This window comes from Camarhynchus parvulus, chromosome 2 (assembly GCF_901933205.1).
Source record: "Camarhynchus parvulus chromosome 2, STF_HiC, whole genome shotgun sequence".
Lineage (NCBI taxonomy): Eukaryota > Metazoa > Chordata > Aves > Passeriformes > Thraupidae > Camarhynchus > Camarhynchus parvulus.
The window spans coordinates 68,369,160-68,388,428 of record NC_044572.1 but is presented as its reverse complement, the minus strand read 5'-3'; the positions used below and the strand labels follow the sequence as shown (position 1 = coordinate 68,388,428).

General features: G+C 34.9%; 1 protein-coding gene across 1 annotated transcript in view; it reads left to right on the top strand.

Annotated features, from left to right (window-relative positions):
- The window catches only part of EXOC2 (exocyst complex component 2), a 126,689-nt gene that overhangs the window by 88,773 nt on the left and 18,647 nt on the right, over positions 1-19,269 (top strand). The window contains exon 24 of the mRNA XM_030944161.1: positions 2,128-2,269. Within this exon, the coding sequence (XP_030800021.1) occupies positions 2,128-2,269 (142 nt within the window). The remainder of the gene's footprint in view (positions 1-2,127; positions 2,270-19,269) is intronic.

The window sequence follows — 19,269 nt, the reverse complement described above, 5'->3', positions numbered from 1 at the left end:
TTGAAAACTGTAGTCACAGGGATGTTCATAGCAGAAAGGCAACAATGTGAGAATTGTCTATTTTTGTAAGCATTTAGCCCACTTGAGGATCAGGGACATGGGTATTCACAGGGAATGTTAAGGACTTCTGCTCTGCTTCCTTCCCCGAATCCTGGGCTCAAAATTACTTTCAGATTAATTGTTCATTCTTTCTTGCAATCTTTCCACCAAACTGAAAAACCAGGTTACCACAATATTAATTGTGTATTGAACTTGAAACAGGTTGAAGAGAACTTGTATGAAACAAAAAAACCTGTAATGAATGTGCAGATGATCTTTTGTACTGAATGACTGCAAAAGTGGAAGGTCAAATTACTTAATTCTAAAACACTTTGCTGAGGAACACTGAAGCAGTTGTTTCACAGATTCTTTGAATGGGTGCATATTTGCAGGGACTTTGCACTCAAATTTACTTTTCCCACTAGTTCCAAGCTAAATAGGAATGATCTAAGGGTTGTTATTCTCCCTAATCATAAGACATTGAAGTGAAAAATGTCTTGAAGTATGTATAAGAGGAAAAAAGTGTGATATATCTGTACCTTTTTAAATATGTTCTATTTAAAAATAGGCAGTCAGGTAGAAGGAAAAGAGGAAGAAAATAGCCTTGATCTTCTTATGCCTTATAGAAAGCTTTGCTTTGGGATAGAGATCCTCTGTGACAAATCAAAGAAAGTTCATCACCTAGAAGAGCAGGAAAGTCATGGTGTCCCTTTTTGAGCACCAACTTCACCATCCCAACTTTCCTAACATCAGCTTTTGCCTCAATAACAATTGTTTTCCCTTACACTTCTGATCTCCTTCCTGAAAGCTTTTCTCTGTTTCTGTTCCTGACTCAAATATTGCAGTTCCTTTTTCTCTTTTTTAACAATGTAGGCGCACCAGAGTAGAGCACAATTTAGAGACATCCCTCTAGTGAATAAGGTTCAACCCTTATTCTACAGTTTGCAGTATTAAATCCTTAGAAAGGGATGATAAGGAGTTCTTTCTTTCTTTCTTGTTCTGAAATCCCAATCTGATCTAGAGACCTGCTTTTAAAGCAGAACTCATTTTTAAACCCCTTTACTTCTGGAAATTATTATTCATTCATACATATGTGTGTATGTGTGTGTGTGTGTGCCTTTTCCCCTAATTGTTGAGGAAAATGAACACTAGTTTAAAAGCTTTATTTTTGTGTTGCTTAAGCTCTTATTTATAAAGGTAAATACATTTCAGCAGAAGTCATGTGAGATTTTGATCTTAATTTTTGTTTCATTTTATTTGCATTTAGCATCCATTACCATGTTTAGATACTAGTGTTCTGCTTCAACATTTTGTGATATGCATTGTGTTTTAGAATCACTGTAGAAGCTATAATTACAGGGGGTACTTTTGTTTAATAAAAAGCCTTGTATAAAATTTAAAGTTGTTCAGATACAGTGAACAAACTGTCCATATCCCCTTAGCCTTCAGTGCGGCTATGTTGTGTGAATTCCAAAGAAGTGCATGGAGAGCTGTTAAAGAGAAGAGTTCCATATGCTAATGCGCTGCAGCTTTTGCTTCTGTTGTACAGACACTTGTTGAAGTAGACAGGGAAGTCCATAGGTGCAATTTCAGAAGACAGAGACTTCTAAATAAATAATGTATTTTTTATAATATAGTGGGAAATTGTAAAAGTAAAATTGATCTAAAGTATTATACAAAAATCTTCATGTTTAAGGATTGAAATTTTTATGGGTATATTTTAAAGCATTCACAAAATTCAGTTGTTTACTTTACAAGATAAAGACCTCCTGACATGCAGGAAAAAAAATCATGCAGGTAGACAGTTAGTGAATGATCTGCCTGCTTAGGCATTCCTTGTATTTTTCATGAAAATGTCTACTGCTGAATACAATCAGGAAAAAAATTATACTGGGTAGGATGGACAGATAATATGGAAGTTTTGAAGTTTTTATATACATAATTATGAATTGAAATATGTCAGTAATTGCTGCTTTTTACTGAAATTAAAGAAGACGTTATTTTTTGGGTAGGTGATTAAATTCTTTTAGTTAATGACTATTTACTATGTTCTTTCTCTTTCCTTTTTTTTTTTTTTTAATTTTTTAGGTTAGTATTGAATCCTTGAAAGAACTGGATCAAAGACTGTTTGAAATGTACATTGAATTCAAGGCAGATCCAATAGTTGGGTCATTAGAACCTGGCATTTATGCAGGATATTTTGATTGGAAAGATTGTCTCGTTCCAACAGGTAAATATCTGCTTATTAAACTCAAATGATTTTAACAGTGATTGATAGGAGCTAAAATATACTGTACAATTAAAAACTTTTTTCTAGTCTGTGTTTTTAACTTTTGACATGTTCTCATTATGAGTTCTTTCTCACAGACTTTACTTAATTCCTAAATCATTTTTCAAATACCCCCAAATGATTAAAGCTGCTTTCATTATTGATAATCTCTTTAATACTTGTTTTTTGTGATTATTTTGCTTCATTGCTTGTATATAATAGAAAGAATTATAAAAGCCATCTTTGCTATTTTCTTATGAAATTCACTGAGGTTGTTTGGGATATTTTCCAATAGAATCTGGCTACTTTGATAATAGATGTAATTATAGTTCTCAAAAGGTAAAATTATGAGAAAATGCGCATTATAACAGTAGTTCAGCAAAGAATGGTAAACCATCGAAGGGCAGGTATAAGGTGTTTAAAATGACTGAGATGTTAGTCATTATTGAAATGCTTTAATGTCCTCTGTTTTGAGGGAGCCTAATATATAAATGGGTCTGCCTTTTTCTTTTTTTGCAGTAGTGAATACTGTGCACACTCAGGTCCTTTGAACACGTAATTTGTCCTAGGCAAAATTGATACATTTGAATTCCTTATCACATAAATGCCTGGTTAATACCAAGTAGAAATTAGTCACAGTGACATAGTACATGGCATTTTTAAGGTGAACTTGTCCTAATCAATTTGTACATTCTTGTTTTGATTTTTTCATGGAGTTGTATGTGGCAGACTTAGTAAAAATTCTGTGGTACTTAAAAACTAGATATGGAGGTAATTACACTGGTAATCTGTAAGTTAAGAGCTGTAGGTGCTTGTTTGCTCAAAAGCAAAAGGATCTTAGAGTTTATTACTTTAGATAAAAGTGTGTCTTCCATCTCTTGTTAATACTTTTGTGCTCAGAATATATGCTGTGATACAACGTACTGCGGAAATAACTTAGATACTCATCTTGCACATTCAAAAACGTTTCTGAATAATACATAACTTGTCATCGTATTTGAAGTATGTTTTCACTTGGCACATTTGGATTACCACCAGCTAACCAAGACCAAGACATTGTGTCAGCTTTTTATATGCTCATTTCTTGATCTAGTGCATTGGCATCTACTTCCTAGGCTCACATCGCCTTTACGATAATTCTACAGTCTTTTCTTTGTTTAAAGGGAATATTGCATTTCTGATACAGGTAGGCCTCAGCCTTCTTGTTGTCCAATTTATTTTTGGTTTAATGTACTTTCTCTGTGGCAAAAATTGAAGTGAAGACAGTGAATATTAGAGACACCTCTTCAGGTTGCATATCATAGTGTTGGCCAATTCAAAATAGTAGAAAAGTTGTTTGGAGCTTTTTTATGAATCCCCAAGCTAGACATATTAAAAAGGAACATATAGACACTACTTCTGTGCTTCTCCACCTTCATGATTAATTACCTTTCCAATTAATTAACCTCTGTTAAATGTTAACTCTGTTGACTACTGGTATAGAAGTATCATGATTTGACATAAACCAGTAACTAAGCATCACACAGCTGCTCTCTCACTCCTCTCCTGCCCTGGTGGAATGAGAGAAAAAATCAGAAGGGTAAAAGTAAAAAAAACAGATGCGTTGAGATAAGAACAGTTTTATAATTGAAATAATAATAATAAATTCTAATGAAAAGGAAAATAACAAAGAGATAAATAAACCACAAGGAAGAAAGAAAGACAAGTGATGCAAATGAAAAATAGTCACTCACCACCAGCTGGCCGATGCCCAGCTTGCCCCCAGCCAGTTTTCCCCCTAGTTTACATGTTGTGGAATTTACATTCTATGGTATGGAATATCCTTTGGCTATTCAGGGAAAGCTGCCCAGCTCTGTCTCTTCCCAGATTCTCATGGATCCCCACCCACTCGCTGGCAGGGCAGCATGAGAAACTGAAGTCCCTGACTTTGTGTAAGCATTGCTCAGCAGCACCTGAGTCATGGATGTGTTATCAACATTATTCTCATAGTAGATGCAGTAAATACCGTACAAGCTACTAGGAAGAAGATTGACTCTATCCCAGCCAAAACCCAGACAGAGTAGCTTTGAGGACCTTCCGTTTGTTTGATTGTGGCAATAGTTCATTGACCCTGGAAATATTTGGTGCTCTGAAGATAAATTTAGTAAGTGATTAATAGGTAACCTCTTCATGAAGGTAGAGGAACTTCGTAATTGAAAAGGACTGGATGAAAAAAAGCCTTTTTGTGGGGCAAATGAGAATCAGATTTTTTCCAGTATTCAATCAAAAAAAGAAAATAAGATCACCCAAGAGCCATATAATTGATTTTTTTCAATAAACTGGTATTCACAAACAACTTTAAATTGGACAGTAAGATTTTAATTGAGAAAATATACATAATCTAAACAATGGAGTTAATACTGCAGTAGACATGCTATCTTTTTTATTTTCTTTCTAGGAAAACCCAAAACAAACAAAGCTCTATGTTACACTTAATCTTCCAACAGCATTGAAAATACCTACTTTATTAAACTAAAATACCATACATATGATGAGGAGTGGGTCTAACTTGAGTCAAACACATTGTTCACTCAGGGATTTGTTAAATAGTGCCATATTGATTTGTTAAGAAAAAATTGTATATTGGAAATTATTATCTGTTTTCAGTAATCTTTATGTCTGCAAATTGTAAAGATTTGCATTGTTTCATTTTCCTGGTTTGGATTTTGACTTTCAAAAACTTAATTTGTAAAAAAAAGAAGAAAAAATCATAGCAAGGCAAACTATTTAGGCCTCAGTTGTGTTCCTGAGTGATGCTATAAGTGATGTGTAGTGTTGTATCCTTACTGGATGATTGCCAGGACATCAGCTTTTGGCATGAAGTCTTTTTGTGTGCTGTTTCTGCATCAGCTTTCACATAGCACTAATGATGATAGTAAAAAGGTGAATTTTGACAAGAACAGATTTTTTTTCTAAAGGCAAATAAGAGATCAAAACATCAATTTGCCCATATGTAAAAGATAAGGAAAAGGTAACTTACTTCCCTGATTCAGTCTGAAACTTTCAAGCCATCTGGCCGTTGAAAATCTGACCAGAACTGGGGGCATGTTAATGCCATGATGCATCTTTTGTAAAGGACATTTTTGAAAATGTGTGTATGAAAACACTCCTGATTTGCTTAGGAACAAGATGAAGAATTTTCTGGTGCTGAATTTCCTGTCCAGTCCAGAGCTTCTAGACTACAGCTGTTTCTGAACAGTTCTCTGCAGAGGCCACTTGGTCTGGACTACTGGAAGTAATGCTTTTGGGTAGATGGAATTATTCAGGAGGAGGATGCTAATGCTGAGATAGGAAATAATGTAACTGCAAGAGAGGGAGAGACTGGAACAAAAAACTTGTGATGAAGACTGGTATCAAGCAAGGAATGGAGGTGGAGCAAGGTGGGAAACCAGGACTGGATGAGCAAGTTAAAAACATAAATTAGGGCAGGATTTAGAAATTAAATTAAATATAATTAACCCATTTTTATTTAGAAATATAAATGGATTGCACAGGATTATTCAAACAAGAGCAAGAGACAGGCTTGAAGTGCAAATAAAAGGACAGAGAAATCTGATACTCACTAGACAAGTGAGCTTACCAGAGGTTGCTGTATAATTTAAGAAATCCCCTCAATCTTGCACTTTCATCCTCTAGGGATAACAGCCCATTAATATTACTGATTCCTTTCCTTGCACAGCTAACAGAAATTCAGTATGAATTACTGTATACTTGGAGTACACCACAGGCAATGCTATATATAGGCAATACCACTGGGTAGCACAGCAATTACCTAAATGTTTTGCCTTGACAGTGTTATCAACATTGTTTCTTTCTGAGAATCAGGGCTTCAGAAGTCAAGGTCTACATCATGAGAAAATTAATAAAATCCACATGAATTTCCTGTACAGAAATTTCATGTCTCTATTGCCAATATTGTTGCTGAGCCACGTAGACCAATGCAGTAAGAGAATTTTCTGTTTTTCAACCTGATTTTTGGTTTGTTTCCTTTTCCATATCAGTAAAAATCATGCACAAAGAAAAACTACACAAATGCAATAATTTATAATTCCATCTTTAAATAATATTTTTTCTCACATGAGTGCACTTGATTTGCTTTGTAAAATGACAGCTGATTTGGAAATACAACTGATTTTTATATTAAGTGGAACTGATACAGGCAAAAATCTATCCTGAGCTGTTACAGAATTTGAGAAGTGAGTGAAGCATAATCTGGGTGGGGAAAAAAGGTACAGGTAGGTTTCTGTCCACAGAGTTTGCTATGTCATGTAAATAACTCACTTAAGCATTTTTCTCTTTATATTTAAACTGCCTTATTTGAATCCTGTCTGTTTGAACATTCATTGTTAATTTGACCAGCTAAAGTCTTGGAAGTTATAGAACATTCAGAAAAATCTTACCCAAAAACCTTGAGACTATTTATCATTGGCAGCTCTGCAAGCATCTGGCTGTAAGTACTGGGGGCAACAATTTCTTGCATAGGGAAATACAAATATGAGAAGAACTGTATTAAATGAATAGTTCTGAAGAAGAATTTTGAAAAAAGTTAAGAAGTCTGCCTTTTGAGCAAGCTTTGAAAAATATAAACTATTTAAGTGTGGTACCCTGCTTCTGTCAGTGTGGAAGAAGCTTATGCCTTGCTCATTCAAGCAATTGTCCTATAATTATTAAATATTTCCTAATACATATGCTTTTTGTTACAGTTTTAAATATAAAAAAGGATAAATTGTTTGCATGGGGCAAACTTTCATTTAGCCTGTGTACTAAAACATTTACTGTTTAGTTTTTCAACATGCGTGTGCTTTTCAGTAAGATCTGAATGTCAGAACTTGTGCACAAAGTGATTTTATGTTTGGCTTTTAATTTTGATCTAAGGTGTGACTGCTGGTGTTAGAAGGCAGTTTTATTAACTTAATTAGATTTATTGTTAATAAACAACTCATTCAAGTTTTCACTTTAATTTCAGTGTAGACTTCTGAGTCTTTACAAGACAGACTTCAATTTTAACATGCAGCAGCAGTGAAATTTAGTTTAGTTCTTTTCTCTTGTTTGAAACATTGTTCTGATTTATTCTACATTATTAACATAATTAAAAGAGATGAAAGGAACAATAGGAAACATAGTGTTAATCAGTTGCCAAGTTTGTATTTAGATTGGTTTTTGTGTATACTGGTCACTCTGATAGTTTAGCATACAAGGGGTTTTTTTGTTCCTGTTCATACATCTCTGTTTTGGTAGTAAATTGTGTTTTGTTGTGGGCTTTTTATTTCTAGTTTAAAAAGCATAAGTTATGTCTTAGTTGTGTAACAAAATTAGGCAACTTTTTTGTTTTATAAATTTTTGCATAATTTTTTCATATTAAAAAAATTGATCTTTTTGACTTGCAAGGCTATAGACTTTTGGAGAGTGAATGAGGTGGTTGCTCTGAATTTGGATCGAAGATATTTCTGTGTATTAATGTTTGTGTAATACAAGCAAAGGTAGTTGTAGTATATGAGTATTTAGTCTTTTAGAATATTGTGAGCTTTTGCATGCAAATGGCAAATTACTTTTCATAATATGGCAAGTTTGATTATATTTAATTTGTTTACATATGCAACTACTGTATTAATTTCTGTAAGACAGTAGTATGTGAGGATTTGTTTACCACAAAAAAGGTCGATGTTCATTTATTTTTCTGAACAATTCAGATAATGGTGATATCTCTTTATAACTTGCTTTTGAAATGCTAGCTGCTGTGCAATCTAGCCAGCATTCACTCAGAATTCACAAACATACAGATTTTCAGCTGCTGTTCTAACAGTCTTTTTTAAATATGTGTCTTCTGTGTTTCACTTGTCTTGTCAGATATTCGGGGGTTTGAGGTATTTAAAATTTCACATTGCTTTGAAAGTTTTAGGTGATTTTGCACTTTCAACTGAAAGGTGATTGTGGTTTTTAGATATTCATTCTGTACTTGGCATAAATTGAATATAGTCAAGTTATATCTGAATTTCTTCCTCTTTGGTGTGTTAAGAGATCATTGTTTGAAACATTTCAAATATATGAGATGCCACTATCACAGTAAAAGATTAAGTGCGTCACTTCTGCTAAATCAGATTTTTGTACTTGTCACATCTTTTATCCGTTATTTGTCTAATTTAATAATCTAATAAAAAACTTCTAATGGCAGCAGCCTGATGAAAAGGTACTCAACAGTTAAAAATTAAATATCAAAAGGCATATTTAATTTGTAGTTACGCAGCGACATACTTGTCAACCCTAACTTCTCTTCTTTTGTTTAATTTAGGGCACTAGCACCCTGCTTACGTGAAAGATGACAAGTGCATTTACATCTTAAAAACATTTAGATATAGTACAAATCATTCTCTTTTTCTTTCTTTCCATTTTTTTTTTGTTAGAAATAAGCAATTACTTTTTGACTGAAATGTGCAAAATAGTTTTGTTTGAAATCTCTGTAAGCCTTTAGATTTCTCCTAACCATTTAAAAGGATGGCTTCAGAATTATCTTACTTACATCAGGAAGATTATTTTGAACTCCAACAGTCCTCAAATTGTTGCTGTCCTGTCTTTAGGAATTGTCTGAATTTTTATGCTTTAGTAAGGCCAAATTCTGATTCCTGCATTTTGATGCAGGGATATGATGTGCAATGTATGTGAACATGAAGAAAACGATGTTTTGCAGGTCTGTTGCATATAATGTTAAGGGAAAAAGGTCTTCTGTACTGGCAAATGAAGTTGCTAAAGAACTTGTCAGTTTTGGGGTTTTTGTTACAAAATGCTAGCAGTTTGTTTATGACACAGGAGGGTTCTTATACACAGCAGTCTTTAAATAGTCCAGTTAAAATGTGCTGGTTTTCATTTAAGCTAACTGCTCTTACAACATACATTAGTAAATTGATGTTTTGTGCTTCTGGTAAGGAAATACCAACTATATAACAATCAAATTTGTATTAGGTTGAGTTGAATTCATTCATCTTTAAATGACCCATTCAATCAGCAAGTGTGACAATCCATGCATTGAACAACTACAGTCCTTGCATTTGTTTTACTTCACGTAATTCTTCGCGAGTAGAATCATGTACCAAAATTGTGATGTCAGGGGTCCTCATATTGCAGCCTTGCTATTTTTTCTATAAAATTAACTTGTTACTTGAAATATAAGCACAAATGTCAATGCATGTTTCAAAATACTTTCATTTGTGTAATTTCATTTTAACCTGAAATTTTTCTTCAATTTCACTTTGAGGCATTTAAGTTTCATTCTATTTCTCACTTCTCGCAAGATTGTATTGTCATATTATATCCATGTCTGAATTTAAAATGTTAAGGATTATTGTAGCTGATGAAATGGAATGCACATTGTCCTTGCAAAAGATGGCAACAGAAGGCAGCAATGGCCCTTCAGCTTCCTGTAGTTTCTGCCAACATGTTACCTTTAATTTCTGACTATTATAGAAATCCCATTAGAAACCATCCTGGAGAGACATCACATTTTTCAGTTCCTACTTCCTGCACCCTGAGTTGCACTCCTTATGCTTCTCCAGCTTCTTGCATGCAAGATTTTCTGCTGCTAATTGTGATTCAGATTTTTGTTGGCTGATCTCAGCAGCCTCTAGACTCCACATGTATAAACATTCAGCAGAGTTTATGTGCATCTTATTTCATTAATACCTTATGCTTCCTCTTGCTTTTTACATTGTCTCCCTCCCTCACAGTTCTGATTTTATGGCATTTTCTTCTATTAAGCCTACCAGTAGTTGTTTACTGGACTACTGTCCATCACTCTTCCAGCTTCTCTTTGGCTTTACCTGTCAGACTTCTTGCTAGGATGCCTTGTGGCATTTCTGTCTGTGTCTGTGCCTTGCTAAAGACTAAAGACATCTAAAATTAAGTCTTGATGTGATTCCTTGGTCAGACAGCAGCTTAGTCTTGTAGCTTGAGAATTATCTGCTCAAGTGCTTGTTCTAACTGATGGTATGACAAGTTACTCTAATACCTGCATGAGATTAGAGTTACTGCAACTTTGGAGGATTTACTTATCAGGCATGTCTGACAAGTCAGAAGTCTCTTCTGACTTGTCTTCTAGCCATTTGTAGGAAGTTGTATGATACTTGTGATCAGTTCAGCATTTTCTTGTTTATACAGTCAGCCTCTGTCATGTGAGGACGTGTTAATGTCAATTACCTTTGTGTTGTTTTGATTTTGATTTTGTTACAAGGAGACCTAAATTTTTTAGCCCCTCAAGCATACTCTTTGAGAAACACTTAAAATCTTCTAATATCATTTTGTATTTTTGACTGTCTTTGGTTATAGGATCTAATCCCTGCATTGCTCAAAGCAGAAAGTTAATTGGAGATTGGAATCAGTGATAATGCATAGAGGAGAAAGGGCAAGCATTCTTTCCCCCCTTTTCCAGCACTCCTTATTTACAAGCATGAATGAGGGTATATCCGCACAAGTTTTGTACTGTCTCAGCTCTTTCAATAAAACAAAAGTAGTAATAAATTGTGTCATCAACAAAACAATACTCCATGGTCTAGCTTGTTGGCATAGTGAATGCTTTCATGTTTCTGTTGTGTTTGATAGGCACAAATGGCATCTTTATGTTTCCTGTCTGTTTTACTGAATTCTTTGGTTGTCCCAGTGTTATAGAATGATGCAGTTTTGGAAACACAGGCAGGTTGGGTTTGCAAGTTAGATAACTGAGCAGAAATGAATGAATGGAAGTATGTGAGAAGAAGAACTCATTGGGGTTGGTTCAGATGGATTTAGAAGCCAGAACTGAAGACTCGGGAGGTGAGGGAGGTATGAGAAGATCATAGGCAAAAAAGCTTAGAATTCCAAGTCCATAGTCACTATTACTACTACTCGGTTTTATTTCATTACTAGCTGGATTATAAGCCAAAATAAATTCAAAACTTGGCTGTGAATGAGGTGTTTGAGTGACCTATGTTAGACTGCTCCTTCAATTGTTACTCTTAGAAACCAGATTGTTTATTTTCTTGGTAATGCTCAAGGTAGTTTCTGTGGCAATGTTTAACAAACTGATGTGTAATGAAACTACTGGAGTGGCAAAAGTAAGTCACATGAAAAGTAAAATTACCTGTAGTCCTGAACTATGGTAACAGATCTCTTCTGGAGTTCCTGTTAGGCTATTTTGCTTGGATTTATTCTCTTCCTTCAGAGATTTATTTCCACAGATGTGCTAATTGTAGGCACGTTTCTCTTCCTCAGAATGTGCAGCTGGGTAGTGTTAGCTGCTGAAAGGTCTTGTGACTGCTCTCTTCTTCTACCCAGAACTGCTTCCAAGTCCCTCTGGCAGTCTTTACCCAGATCTTATTGGGGTCATCACCACGGTTTCAGAAGGCAGTGTGCATGGGAATACTGTGAGATCAAGAAGCATTTACAGGTTATGATGAATATTAGTGAAACTTAATTGTGTTGTTGTTACCTTTTCATAGTTGAATGTGGCTCCCATTTAAGGTTGATCTGTAGGAGAGGTTGGTTTGCTGGTGTTTGTAGCAAAGTCATAGTCCTCTAGCTGAAGTTATAAAGGATCAGGGATTTGTGTATGATATTTAGATGGAAAGTCCCAAGTTAAAACTTGGGTATTGGTCCAAATAAACTCAGCTCTGTCAAAATTACCTGACTTTTCTGTGCATGGAGCTGCCTGCGTAGTTCCTATAATTCACTTGTCCTGCTTAGAGAATGGTTTTGTCTTGTTAACCTTTAGCATGTAGGTGCTCTTTAGAAACAATCCATAACAGTGAGTGATCTCTCCTGATAAAGGTGCTTAGTGTTTTGTGGTGGAGATTCATCAAGGGCCATATAAAATACAGCATTATACTACCTTCTGTGCAGATGCAGACAAACATCTTAAAACATCTTGAATTTGCCCCAGACAGCTCAGCAGAGGAGGTCCAATAGCTTTGATGCCCTTAGTGAGCCCACTGGTCAGTTCACATTCTCAGTTATGGTTTGAAGCTTTGAGTAAGAAGTCTATGGTCAGGCATAAAATAGTACTGGTTTCAAGATAGAGTAGTAAAAAACTATAATTTTCTAAACCCTGAATGTATGCAGTAGTTAAGGATGCTGTTGTTTTTAACATTTTAAAAGCACTGATGAAAATAGTCTCCAAAACGAACATTGCAACTGGCCAGACTTGCAGTGTCCTACTAGGACAGTGGAGAGAAGCTGTCTCAGTACTTCATAACACTTTCTGCCCAAGGGTATGTGCGTGCTTTTAACTTAAAAATTTTAGTGTAAAAAAATGCCTCAGCTTTCTCTATACAAAACTTCTATACAAAATTCAGCCTGGAGCATATTCTCTCAGTAGCCAAGTTATCAAGCCCTTGAACTCTTACTTTTTAAGTGGGAAAATATGATTGGCTTCTAACAGTACAGCAGATCCATTGTAATAAAAAACATTTCATTAGCTTAAAATTTCTTTACACAACGAATAGTAATTTAAATTTAATGAAACACTTAAAGTTTATTGATGTGTGGATGAAATTAGTGTTGGGCTTGTTCAGCAGTTGAAGTAATTCAAAAATATTAAAAAGCCTTTGCTTTGAACTGTGAAAAGTCTTAAGCTTTCCAGTTATTGTGGGTCACTCCTGAGTCAAGATAGCTTCCAAATGTTGATTTTGGATTAAATAATTTTCAAGAATCTATTGTTCAGGTCATGCAGAAACATTCTTCATTTCAAATCCATGCCCTTTTCAAAATGCTATAGGGATTCAGTAAAGCTTAGAAGTGAAAAACAGTGAAATAGTAACACTGGAAGTCAGTGCAAGTTCTCACCTTCACACTAATAAATAGAATTAATATGTGATCTCATCGAATACTGTATGTTTCCTACAACAATTTTCTCTCATTTTCTCCTTTTTCATAGCAGACTAGAAGATAGTAAGGTGTAGTGGGGCTTTTTATTTTGATTGTTGGGGTTTGGTTGAGTGCTTTTGTTGTTGGGGTTTTGGTTGATTTTCTTTTTCTGCAGTAACATCTCTAAAAGCTGCTGTTGTCTGGTTCCAACTCACTGGTTATTTGAGCAGACAGATAAGTAAAGCTATACATAAAATTCAACTTAGGACATTTTTTTTTCCATGAATTGAAGGTATACTCTTGTGAGTTATTATTCCTGATATGCTGATCTATGTGCATTTGACTGCAGTACGTGTTGCAGTTTTTAAATACATACATTGGTAGAAGTAAGAGCTGGCTGAAAGGCAAAATGGTGATTACCCCTTCAAGGTCATCCCAAATTACCAAGTCTAAGGAAAAAGACAAACAAACAACAACTAGATTTTGCCATAGAAATCAAATTTGAGAATTTGGTGAGAAGAAGCAGAGCACAACCTCCTACCACATTTTCCAAAGAATCCACTGAATCTTTAATCGAAGTCCCTTTCTTCAGTCAGCTTTTTCCCGTGACTCGATACTTCCATCCTGCCTACTAAATACTGCTCCCTATTAGTGTTTGTAAGTTAATACAGTGGCTTTGATTTGGTTGCCAACTTGCTGAATTTAGTTACTAAAGACAAATAAAAATTTCATATACTTTCATGCATTTCATGTACAGTTGGTACACAATGCAATTTGGAAGAAAGTATGTAAAAAATATTAAGAACTGGTTCTGTGCTTTTTTCAGTGTGGTGACTGAAAACTTTTTTGAGTTAAGAACACTCACAGACCTTTGCAGAATCAGGTTCCAGAAGTATTGGGATTTTTATATTATGCATTGCCACCTGCTTGTTATCATTATACATTTGTAAAATTCAATAGAAATAGGAACTTTCAAAAAAATCATCAATGTTAACAACATAACATACTGTATGTTGAAGATTGTGCATCTTAGTGCTGCTAATAAGCTTTTTCTCAAGCACCATTTTTGAAGTTGCTTACTTTAAAAAAGTCTTTTAAAAGGTCTCTTGCCAATTTTGCCTTTTCTTTTACTTACCCAAGTATATCTGTTGTAAGTCACTCTAATATATGCAGGACATGTTTCATGGGTAATTAATTTTTTTTCAGTAACTTGAAGGTTAGAGACATGCAGAGCAAAACTGGGCACTAAAATTATTAGTGTCTGTATTGTTCCAAACACTTTATTTGTGAAATTAGTCTCTTTTGGATCAGTTGACTTCAGTTTTCTCATTTCTTATGATAATAATATTTGAGTGACAACCAAAGTAAATTCATAAACATAGTATATCTCTAAGCCCATTCTTCATTTATGAAATTGCTGTCATTTTGCATTTGACAGGCTATTATTACAGTACCAGTGACTTGAGGAATTATGAGAAGAACACACAGTTTCCTGAGTGAGACTGTGTTTTGAAAGGTTTTAATAATTTTAGGTTTTATAAAATCATGAAAGGACACCTTCAGGGTGCCTTAAAATTGATGTGTTTGAAAGAAATAAATGAATATTCTTGCCGACTATGCTTGGTTTGTGTTAATGAAAGGAAGTACTGCTTGAGATTTTTGGATTCAACTGTTCTCAGTTTTGATAGAGATGTTGGTTTTTAGTCTACCTTACAATTAAAGGAGTGACTGGCTTTTCCTGTTGAATTGGTCATGCTGTATCTTTATGGGGTGAATACAGCTACACACTTTTATCTGTGGAACACCTTTTTAAACTGGCATTTTTGTCATGACATAAGTCTTCCTGTGTGGGGGCCTCTGGGGGCAGTCTGAAGGGTTTGTCCATGTTGCTGGCTTTGACCCCCACTGACACCATGGTACACGTGACTTCTCTTCTGTAAAGTGAGAGAGGTCTGGGAGTGGGAAGGACCCCCAAGTGTGATGAGTTACCACACTCTGACTTTTGGAAGCCTATGTCAAAGTTGTCAACTGTTTGGTTCTTTGTCTTAAGAGGCTCACTTGTGAAGAATTTGGAAAATAAATGGCAAACAGGTTACAGTACTGGAAATTATGTGAGTGCCAGGCTTCAGAGGTACGTAGGCACTAGTTTTACAAGATGATGATGCTCTTCATTTGTCTACCACCCACCAGCTGGTCTATTTCACAATTTCTCAATTATTCTTAAATCTGAAAAAAAAATAGGAAGACAGCTTTTAAGCAGCATAGCAGTTTATTGGTCAGCACAATCTAACTTTATTTCATGAAAAAACTGTTGATGCACACAGCTGTTTGAAAATATGTCCAGTACATAGCAAATATTTATATACACTTTGTAGTCTGTTCCCTCTTATGTGCAATATTGTGTTTTGCCTCAGTGTTTCTTTCGCCTACAAATTTTGGAAACTTAAGAACGTTCTGTGACCAGGAAAGAGCCATTAAGTTTCCACTCTGCTACATTTCCTGGTCACACACAGAAGGATCACAGTCCTGTCTTACAAATTGCTAAAATCAGTAGGAGCCTAGTCTTACCAGGGACATGTACCCTGTTTACCTGTTTTACCAACAGGTAAAAACAGCACACTGTTTTTGCCTGTTGGCTATAAGTAGTCTCTGCTTTATTGAAAGAAAATCATTTAGCACTAAAATTATTCTTACAGTGGAAATGTAGTGATAGATACATACTTAGATACATATGACCTTTATATGCTGAAAATCAAGGGGGGAAGAGGGAAGAAATTGGTTTAAAATTTTTCTTCTGGAAAATGAAGCAGCATTCTGCGGCAAATGGATTGCTGGTAGATAAAGTTCAGATAATACTGAGTCATCATTAGATGTATTCATTTTCGTGTCAGGAAGGAGTGTTTGTTATATCTGAGTGTCTCACGCATAAATTTCATTCTTCAGAACCTGGGTTTTTTACATTCAGGAAGAAAAATGGGTTTGGTTTAGATGTTATGTTTTAATTGGGTGAAATGTCTTTGCTTGTAGTGCAATTTTTTTTTCATCTTCTTCAAACCACTTACTTTAATATATAATAGTTGTAATTAATTTCTACTGTTGGGTTTTCCCTTCAGTCAAACATACCCACTTTAATTCAGCAGCAACAAAAAAAAAAGACTCAGCATCCCCAAAGCTGTTAATGCTGAAGTAGAAATGGTAAGGTATTTTTTAAGTAATGCTAAATCTATAGAGCAACACACTGCTGGCTGTAAAGTGTTTATATTCTTGTTCTGACACCAGGTTGCTTTTATGGGTTACAGCCACACATTAGTGCTTGCACTTGTAGAGCACTGTAAAGGCTGCAACTCTGCCAGACCATGTTGTTCTTATTTAAATGACAGCAACAAAAAGACAAATTTCTGTGGGTAATGTATCTCAAGTACTGGGTTCATCTAATGATCATCAATGCATTTCTTTACCAGTGGAGAGTGAGCTGAAACCGGTGTATGTGTAGATGGAGAGATATGAATGGCTATAACCTCTGAAGTAGTTTTTTTTTTACGTAAGTGCTTTGGAATTCTTGGTTTGTGGGGTTTGGGACTTTTTTGTTTGTTGTTCTTTCACCATTTACATTATTTGTTACCTGATTAGTGGGTTGAAATTTGGCTGATTGTGCAACAATTTGAGTAATTTGAGAGTCTTCATGGTTCAATTCTAAGTATGACATGCAGCATCTTTTGCTCAAGGCCTTCATGCCTGCATTGATAAAATGCCCTTTATGCTTTTATTGTGTTTGGAGGAAGAAGTGAAAATAAATTCATCTCTGAACAAAATCCTTACAAGAACATGCATACGTATCAAATTGGCCTTCAGCTACCTGCTCTTCTTTTAAATATTTGATGCTAGCAAAAACCTCTCCTTCCCAAGTGAAGCACTGTTGGGTTTTGCATTTTCTGTTGTAGTCTTTGACATTTACAGATTTTGCTCCTACTTAATAATAAAGGAAACTTTATTAGAAGTTTATTAGAACTCCAGAAGCAGTGGAGTTTAATATCTGTAAGGAAAGCAGCAGTATTGGGTAGACCTCTTCCACAGTCCCTCAGAACATTCTGTGGTTTTTGAATGGGGTAGCAGAAAGTTCAGAAGAGCCTTAGCAGCTTCAATTTTAAAGATATCTCAGTTTGGGCTATGTAGGAAGGCACAGAACCAGTATTATTCTCTTGGTGTTTTCCTCTTGTAGACTGAAGTTGATGCATAGAAAAAGGTATTAATCACAGTATTGGCAATCTTTAGAGCTCCTGTCTACTCCAAGGCAGCTGAAGCACAGAAACTTTCAGGTTCTTTGAATGTCATTACATAATTTCAATTTATTGAATTAATGTAGTTCAAAAACTATAACTATAGATAACATAAGTCTGAAAAACCTTCACATTTTAATATTTTTAGAAATTAGTTTTGTGGCTACTTATGTCAGGTCCTTCAAATTACATTCACTATGTTAGGTCAACACACTACCATGGCTGAAAATAAGTGCAAGGTGACTAACTCAATGATGTAGCATTTAGGCCTTCAGATCTCAAAATATTTAGAAAGGCTGTGACTTTGTGTGATCAGCCTCTTCCCTTGCTTCAGAACTGTTGTTTGTAAAAGCACTTTGTCACATAGGTTACCAGTAATTTCTTGATTAAATTTCAATTATTGATAGCTATTTTTTAGGTCACTATTAGTTCTCGAGACTTTTTCTCAGATTCCTAAGGCACTTTATATTTATAATTACCCTGAGCTATGCAGACAAGAATTGCAAGAAAACATTAATCTGATTCACAGTTTAATTAGTATGGAGCTAGTAAGAACAATAGATTTATCAAAACATTTTCAGTTTTACTGAGAAAAACCTGCTAATGAACTATTTATAGCACACTTGTATCTATTTTTGTCAGTAGTCTAAGGAGAGACTTAGGACAAATGGGTTAAAAAACAGGAAATGTGGTTAAATAAGTGGGTAATCTCTCCAGAGAGTTTCCAGTTTGCCTACACGTTCACATTTTCTTCTTAATGTACTTTCAAAACAACATTCAGTACAGTACCTTGAAATCCATCTCCGTTTAAAGGAGGGAATGTTTCCAGCAATAGCAGGAAGTGGCCTAGTGAGAAATTTCACATTCTTGTTTAAATTGAAATGAGATTCTAGAGTCCCTGTTTTTAAGTGTGTTTTTCTTCTTTAATGACAATGGAGCAGTTGTGTGACATTTAACTTGGCTCAGGTGTATCATATGGATCCATAAAATTCTGTGAATGCTGTAATTATGTCTTTCATTCTAGACTGGTTTTAAATAATTGCTTTCCTCTAACTTCCTTTTTCTTTTTATGATATTTATTTTTAATGGTATTTATGGTATTATCTGTATTTGTTTGTTAATATACTATGCACATACTTTAAAAATATTTATAATCATGTTCAAAGGTTATAAAAACCTTCGAGCGTGATTATAAAAAATTGTGAAAAATGATTGTAAAAATAGTGTTATTAATCAGACTGCATAAATCATACTGTGAAGTAAGGAATTTACTGAACATGATAATGTCCATTTCATTCTCTAGAATTAAGAGGTGGTGTCTGTATTTCTTTGGGCAAACAGAAGCAATAAGTAAATGAAAGTAATTACTTGCACTGCTTATCATTTGGTTTTTGACAGCTACTAATTACTAACTTTTCTTAAATCAACTTGAAAAATACTAGTGAGTCAAAACAAGAAGGGAATATAATAAACAAATAAGGCCACTTAGGTGGTGGTAAAGGTTGTGACCTGGTGGATCTCCTGTATTTTGAGAGCTACTGCCAGATATGTGTTCTGCTCTTAGCATCCTGCAAGCAGTTTTCTGGAAATATTTTTATCTTGGACAAACAACAAAGCATGATAGCAAATGTATTTTTAGTAATTAGGAAGAAACAAGCAGGCTTGTCTAGCTGCCTTAATTTAGCAAACGGGCCACTGGTAGTACTGTTAGCTGAAGCTCATTTCCTATCAACTGTCTTTTAAGGGGGAAACCTTTGTGCTGCTGTAAAGTATAAAGGTGAGCTGCTTTGTTATGTCCATGGGGAAATTCCAAGTCAC